General features: G+C 42.2%; 1 protein-coding gene across 1 annotated transcript; it reads left to right on the forward strand.

Annotated features, from left to right (window-relative positions):
• Positions 1–310: 310 nt before the first annotated feature.
• On the forward strand, positions 311–2,867 carry LOC122079464 (acetolactate synthase 2, chloroplastic-like). The gene has a single exon (XM_042645959.1). It carries the CDS (start codon positions 471–473, stop codon positions 2,484–2,486), a length of 2,016 nt encoding a protein of 671 aa, XP_042501893.1. The 5' UTR covers positions 311–470; the 3' UTR covers positions 2,487–2,867.
• The last annotated feature ends 5,239 nt before the right edge of the window (positions 2,868–8,106 follow it).

An 8,106-nucleotide genomic window follows, 5' to 3' on the forward strand; every position in this document is an offset into this window, starting at 1 on the left:
GGCTCAATGTTAATGAAAATGGATCATCGAATCCTTATGTGAAAATCTTCAGCCTAGATAAACATCAGGCCACTAAACGCATATGGATAAACATCAAGTGGCTCCCAGCCACCCTACGCGGAGGAATTTTGTGCAGACATTAATTTTTAGAACATTACTCCCTATTTTGCGGAGGTGGAGATTCTATTTCATTGGGGAGGCACCCCACGTCGGCAGACAATCCGGACATCAATTCGCCCACTTTATTTGAAAATGAAAATCCAGTCCACATGTAATATTGTAGCCTCATAGCCACACAACCAGAATTAGGCCACACAACCAGAATTAGGCTTAGATTGGTGGATCAAGCAAATCCATTGTTTTAATCGTACAAAATCCCAAACCCCTCAGATTCACAGAACCACCATCACTCCCGCGCCCGCCCTAATATCAGACTTGTTGGCACAGAGCAGAGGAGCACGCCGCCACCAATGGCGTTCGCGGGAAACACTTCCGTTGCCAAGCCTTCCTTTCTCCCCTCTTCTCTGAAACAACGCACTAACCAAATCCACCTCCCCATCTTCACCAACTTCCCCAACTCCTCTCCTTACCGTTCCCTTGAAATCACCAACAATCTCCCAGACCCCAATCTTAAACGCCCCACCACCACCACCAGCGTCACCGCAGCCGCCGCCTCGGTCACCGCCACAGTCCCCGCACCCACCACCCCCACAACCACAAACCCATCTTCCTTCATTTCCAGATTCGCACCTGATGAACCCCGTAAAGGTTCTGATGTCCTCGTCGAAGCCCTTGAACGTGAAGGTGTTACAACCGTCTTCGCTTACCCAGGTGGAGCTTCCTTGGAGATCCATCAAGCCCTCACACGCTCTTCCATGATCCGCAATGTCCTCCCTCGCCACGAACAAGGTGGGGTCTTCGCCGCCGAGGGTTATGCTCGTGCTTCCGGCCGTCCTGGCGTCTGCATCGCCACATCTGGCCCCGGCGCCACCAACCTTGTCAGTGGCTTAGCCGATGCCATGCTCGATAGTATTCCTCTTGTGGCCATCACCGGACAGGTACCTCGGAGAATGATTGGTACTGATGCGTTCCAAGAAACCCCAATTGTTGAGGTTACTCGATCGATTACCAAGCATAATTACCTTGTTTTAAATGTCGATGATATACCAAGAATTGTCCAAGAAGCTTTCTTCCTTGCTTCATCAGGTCGGCCTGGTCCTGTTTTGATTGATGTCCCCAAAGATATACAGCAGCAGCTTGTGGTGCCTGTTTGGAATCAGCCTTTAAAGTTGCCTGGTTACATTGCTAGGCTGCCGAAATCGCCGGAGGAGAGGCATTTGGAACAGATAATTCGATTTATTTCTGAGTCGAAGAAGCCTGTTTTGTATGTTGGTGGTGGCTGTTTGAATTCCAGCGAGGAGCTTAGAAGGTTTGTGGAAATTACAGGTATACCTGTGGCCAGTACTCTAATGGGTCTTGGTGCTTTTCCCACTAGGGATGAGCTTTCCCTTTCAATGCTTGGAATGCATGGTACTGTTTATGCAAATTATGCTGTAGACAAATCGGATTTGTTGCTTGCGTTTGGAGTTCGATTTGATGACAGGGTTACTGGAAAAATAGAAGCTTTTGCAAGCCGGGCTAAGATTGTTCATGTTGATATTGATCCAGCTGAGATTGGGAAGAACAAGCAACCCCATCTCTCGATCTGTGCTGACATAAAACTGGCATTGAGAGGAATGAACAAGTTGTTGGAGGAGAGGCAGTCGAAGACTAAGCTTGATTTTTCTGCTTGGACGAAGGAGCTCAAAGACCAGAAATTGAAGTACCCATTGAGTTTTAAGACTTTTGGAGAGGCTATTCCCCCTCAGTATGCAATACAAGTGTTAGATGAATTGACAGATGGGGAGGCAATTATAAGTACTGGCGTTGGGCAGCATCAGATGTGGGCTGCTCAATGGTACAAGTATAAGATGCCAAGACAATGGTTGACATCAGGGGGATTAGGTGCGATGGGTTTTGGGTTGCCTGCTGCCATTGGAGCTGCTGTTGCCAACCCTGATAAAATTGTTGTTGACATTGATGGTGATGGAAGCTTCACCATGAATGTACAAGAGCTAGCTACAATTTCTGTTGAAAAGCTACCCGTCAAGATCATGCTGTTGAACAACCAACATTTGGGAATGGTTGTTCAATGGGAGGATAGATTCTACAAGGCAAACAGAGCTCATACATATCTTGGAAATCCATCAAATGAGTCTGAGATATTCCCAAACATGTTGAAGTTTGCAGAAGCTTGTGGTATACCTGCTGCTCGTGTGACGAAGAAAAGCGAGCTTAAGGATGCAATTAGGAAGATGTTGGAGACCCCTGGACCATTCTTGCTGGATGTTATTGTACCCCATCAGGAGCATGTGTTACCTATGATTCCAAGTGGTGGAGCCTTCAAAGATGTAATCACCGAGGGCGATGGAAGATCAACGTATTAATGTTCTTGAGATGGCAGTGGTGTCTCGGCACTGTTCAGTAATTCCCTTCTCTATAACGGGCGATGGAAGATCAACGTATTAATGTTCTTGAGATGGCAGTGGTGTCTCGGCATTGTTCAGTAATTCCCTTCTCTATAATTCAAGCATGACAGAAGACTTTCAGCAAGTTCTCGCGGGACGGCTAAGATTTATTTTTCCTTCTCTCTCTTTTTTCTTCAGTACTTTGTCATCTTTTCAGAAATTGGATGGTTGAGCAGTGTCAGTTTGTTCTTTACTTTGCTGTATTAACTGCACCTGATCTATTAGCTTCTGTGTTCTTTTATGCTTGATCACAAATCAGTACTTTATGGAATTCAATTTGGATTTGAGTTCTCAAGTGAATTCTGAAATTGCATTTCTATATATGGTTTCTACTTCTTCCTAGGTAACATTTTGAATTACACAATTAAGAAGTTTCAATTCTGGTGCCATTCCATCTGGCATATTTTAAGCACCATTTTAAGAGTAGAATTCCAAAATTATCGAGGCTGTGACACTATATTTAGTAAATATTTCTGAATTTTGTGTGGTGAGAATCAATATCTTTTAGGTGCAACTGATACTGGAAGAATCTTACATTACTCTGCGGAGAAGAAGCAAAAGAAGCTACAGTGCAGACTTTTTTCTTGGTTGAATGAATTGTTGTTGCAGTTCTCAAGATGCTGTTGTTTCTATGGATGTGAATGAATTCTATGCTGATTTTGCATAGGGGAGAATTTTGCAAACCCACTTGCACTTGGAATCCTAATTCAGCAAAGAATCAAATAGAAACTAAAAGGCAAATACTCTGGGATTTTCAGAATACTTTGAAATAAGGAGAAATTTTCAATAAATAAAAAAATATTTGGTCTCCAATGATTTATAATATTCTGCTGAAAAGTAACTTAGGTAGGGGATCAACAGATCCTAAACTCTGATTTGGGTTCCAGATGTAAAAAATTGTATATGAAATTTATAACCATAAACCATTTTCAGGATGCTTATTGTAAACAAGATCAGAAGGGGATGTACAAGAACTCCGGGTAAAGAAGGAAAATTACAAGATTACTCAATATGGGAGGTGGGTATTAAAAAACTACCCAATACAGTGCCCCGCCCTTCCCACCTATCTTTTTTAAACATTTTTGTCGCTAATTTCCTTCTTCCCCTGATCGCCAGGCACACCATTTCTGGGGATGGGTATTTGAGACTTGAATTCAATTTGAATTTATAAATTTGATGTCTAATTCTGCATCCGATTAACCGCATGTCTCCACAACCTCTGGTAATGCATAGATCTACTTCAGTACATCCATCCTCATCTCTCTCTACCACTACCCATTCCTCCCTCTTTGCCCAAATCCTCCACCAAAACATGGTTGGGGCCAAAAAGGAATAAAAGAAGACATTAAATTCCGTAAATATAGTCTCACAATGAATCCATAATTCCAAATTTCACTCACACAGAGAAACAAACGACAGTGGTTCATTCATTTTGAGCCCACAAACACAAAAGTTGAAATTTGTGAGCTCTTGTTCTTATTCGTCTTCTCTCTCTCTCTTCTTTTCCTGTACTCTTTTCCTGTTCACGACTCGTCAAGAGTTCTTCAATGGAAGGTAAAAATCATGGAGATATTATTTTCTTTTGCATTTAATGAGTTCTTCAAGAAGATCAGATTCATAGCAGAAACTGCAACTGGGAAGTTTGGGCTGCCACCTCAAGGGCAGCTAAAAGCATGTGTTCTACAAGGTGAGATTTGGGTTCAGAAAGCTCATGTTTTCCAACTAGGATGGTTTCAGAATTCCGATGAACTAAAGTAAACTCACTGTAAAGTCGCTAGTCTCAAGTCTGCGTATTAGTTTCTTTCTTCTATTGCTTATAATAATCTTCTTCCTGGGACTCTGCCTCTTCATGTTGAGAAATTAAGACAAGATCAATAGCAATTTCTTACCGGGGGTTGTGCATCTTCTGTGTAAAAAAGGAAAAAAAATACCACCATTGGTATCTTCTTAGTTCTTACCACTTTCATGGAACAACAGCATGGCTGAATTTAGATCTCTGGCGAATGCTGGTTTCCTTGATAAGATCTAACTCCATCCCTAGTCCCACCATTTCTTTTGAACCTTCCGTCAATTCCCTGACCACCAACATATATGAATTTGGATATGGGAATAAAGCTGAATGAAGAGATTGTAAGGGATGAAATGGGGTTGGTTCCCATCGATATGGAAAAGAGCCTTTGACAGAATCCTTGCTCTCTTCGGTTCTTTTGATCAACGGGAGGTCTTTGATCGCGGGTTTGGAGGGGATGAAGTTACACTTTGAAAGCTCTCAAGAATGAAGCTCATGGTCACTTCCCTAGAAGAAGGAGGGGGTGGGGGGGGGGAGAAAGAGTAAATCACTGATCATGGTTGACTGTTATTATGCTACTTCTGTTGTATCTATAAAACAGTGCCAAAAGTGAGGCGAGTGTAGAGAAAATATTGTTCACGGGTTGCTATTCACGTGAATGGTATCCGTGAATACTGTTCACTTGAATGGTATTGGTGCCCCATATGGTCCTTCAAAAAGCTACATTTCTTCCATGGAGAAGAGTCCAGAAGAAGACCAGTTTGCCATCGATTTCAGCAAGGATGTTTCAGTTTTTAGTTGTCTTGGTTGTTAAGTATAATTGTTAGGAGATCCTAGGATTAGTTAGTAGTTTCTATATTCATGTTTACTGTTTGACAAGAAATTTGTTTTAGGTTAGTTTCCTATTTTATTTGCCTCCTAATTTGTAAAATGAAACTACTCCTATACAAGGAGGACTTTTGTAATCAATTAAAGGAGGTTGAGTGAAGTTTTTTTGAGGTGGTTATATGCTATTTTCCAGTGATACAATTGGGTGTGATGCCCCAAGTGATGAAATGCTTAAACTTGGGGTGTGAGATGTTCAAAACCTATCATTCTTCCCCCTTCTCAACCCCGCCATCGATTCCTTTTCTATTTTCTTATTTTCTCTTTGTTCTATTGTCTATTGTTGAGAGAGAGAGAGAGAGAGTTGTTTAAGCCTACTTAAAGACCAGAAACACATCTATCAAGCCACCCAAGTACAGGGATCGAAATTCAGCTTCTATCAGGATTTGAGTGCTAATAGATTCTGCCAAGATCTCCTCACCTGTAAGTCCAAATCCGAAACCCTTTTGGGGGTTTATAAAGCACGCAAGGGGGTCCATTCAACCAAAGTTTGGTGTCCAACTGAGCTTCCTATCAACTGTTCTTGAGAGACTACATTACTTTCCTAATTAGGAACCAAATTTCAGGCCTCCATATCCGGCCATCCAACTTAGGCCCCACTTTCAAGGGTTTGTTTAGCACCACAAGAGGAGCATTCCCTCAAAATTTGAGCTCCATCAGAGCCTCATACAGCCAACCGCAGGCCTCCTTCTATTTCAGTCATATTCAAACTTTGGTTCTAAATCTGATCTCATATTTGAATTTGTAGGATCCTAACTAGGGTTGGGTAGTTCCTACCTACCTGTACATTAATTGGTATCGGAGCATATCACATAGGTACACGCTTATGTTCGTCATCGCATTGTCGTTAGCAATGAAGGCTACCAAGCAACCATTAGCAATAATGTCTTCCTTAATGTAAGGCTGGTTCAGTAAAGTGAGCAACCCCAATTGATTAAATACTCCAAACCAAACTCATTAGAACTAGTCCAGATCTGACCAATAAAGAGAACTAACCCAAACTAAAAAACACACGGCTGAATATGAGAAATAGGGTACTCACTAACCAAGTCTCATCTGAGCCTCAAGCCTGACCTAAGGTGAGGTGTAACAACCAAACAGTTCCTCCAAATATAGTGAACAACAGGTTTTTCCGTGGAGCTGACCTAGGATTTCAGGGGCTCGATAGAAAGAAACTTGGCATCAGTTTCAATAGACCTCCAAAATAGAGGCTGAGCTGACGGCTAAAGAATAAGTTATGGTAGTTCTTGACTTTAGGTCAAAATAGGAAACTTGCGGAGATTTCTTGTATAGCTCTTAATAGTTCTCAGATTTGATTTATATCTCCACGGAGTAAAGGTCTTGGGAAGGTGGTTGGATCCTCCAAATATCAGCAATAGGGTCCTGCATGTTAGGAAGATAAGGGGTTCGACCTTTGCCCAGAAATTTCCCTTCAATTGCAACTATAGGCGTGAACATAACTGCACAAAACTCAAATATATATGGCGGTAGAAGTATGTTAAAAGGTTGGTTGAAAGTGAAAGTAGAAGTTAGACTTTCTTGGCTTGAGCTCTGGTTGTAGAAACACCATACAATGGGGCCCCCAAAGTAGAGAGTTGGTACCTTCAACAACAGCCTTCGTTGGAGTTCAATGGCTTGCTTTCAATGGGTCAAAACAACAACTTAAAAGGTCAGAGAGAATCGATAGGAATAGAGAACGATGCAATAGAATAACAGGAATGGGTATTTTACCCCCTCAAGTTTTAGGTATCACATCCCTCATGTGTTAAGCATCTCATCTCTCCACTGTAGCTATTAAGCCAAGAGTTTCACTCAATAATTTCATTAATCAAAATATGTTTCAAGCTTACAATCGATGGGCCTCTTACAGGTTTACATAACTTGGACATAAAGCACATGGAAAGGAAACTAAAAATTGAATATAAACTTCCTAACTTGAACTCTAACTTGCTAACCGAGTAGGATTTACTTAGTAACTAAAAACTAAAATTAAAAAGGAAGCTAAATGACTGACCAAAAAGGAAATTAAATTGGTAATCAAAATGGAAACTAATCCTTCGCTAGTTGGCCAATTCGATAGATGCCAGAGGGAATCTTCAACTGACGCATGGAAAGCGCATCGAAGATGAGTCGGATGACGAGGATGCCCACTCACACGGTCACACCACAACGCATGATAGAATGTAGAGGAATAAGAGCAAAGAGTGTCCCTGGAAGACTAGGTTGTGGCTAATGGTCGGGGATTAGGGAGTTTTTGGAGGAGGTTGGGAAGAAAATGAAGAGAACCTAGAAGAGGAGGATGGGGATAAAGCAGGCGAAGAAGATGGAGAATGTGGTGGCGAAGGTGTCGATGGCGTTCCTTGTCCTGATAAAGATGTTGATGAGGAAGAGGAGGGTAGTAAGAAATCGAGGTTCAAAGAGTCCCAAGGAGGGAACGATGTGGATCTTGCAAAGGGTAGTCTGTTGGGTCAAGGTGAGAGAAGGGAAAAAGGAAAAAATGAATGGATTGCGGCGGAAGAAGATGGAAGGGAGGCGCAGGGTTTCGGTAAGTGCCACAGAGAGATGAAAGAGAAGCTAGGAGGGTATGAATAGCCCAGAGGGATTGAAGTCCCTGACGAGATTAGAGTTTCGAGTTTTGAGGCAGAAGTACAAGATGAAGGCAAGGGAGAAGAAGGAGAGGAGTAGGAGATGGGGGTGAGACCGATGACTAGGTTGAGTATCGATGATAGTGGTGAACCATGGCTTGTCTTGATTAAGGCGGTGGTGGTGGTCCGATGAGGTTCTTCTTGTTCTATTTCTGTTTCGGCAAAAAAGATGAAGACGATAATGATGATGGATGATCGATGGTTATACCAAGCTTCATCA

This window comes from Macadamia integrifolia, chromosome 5 (assembly GCF_013358625.1).
Source record: "Macadamia integrifolia cultivar HAES 741 chromosome 5, SCU_Mint_v3, whole genome shotgun sequence".
NCBI lineage: Eukaryota > Viridiplantae > Streptophyta > Magnoliopsida > Proteales > Proteaceae > Macadamia > Macadamia integrifolia.

Excerpts from the sequence above, each read along its gene's own strand:
- LOC122079464 (XM_042645959.1), top strand. The coding sequence starts at position 471 with ATGGCGTTCGCGGGAAACACTTCCGTTGCCAAGCCTTCCTTTCTCCCC.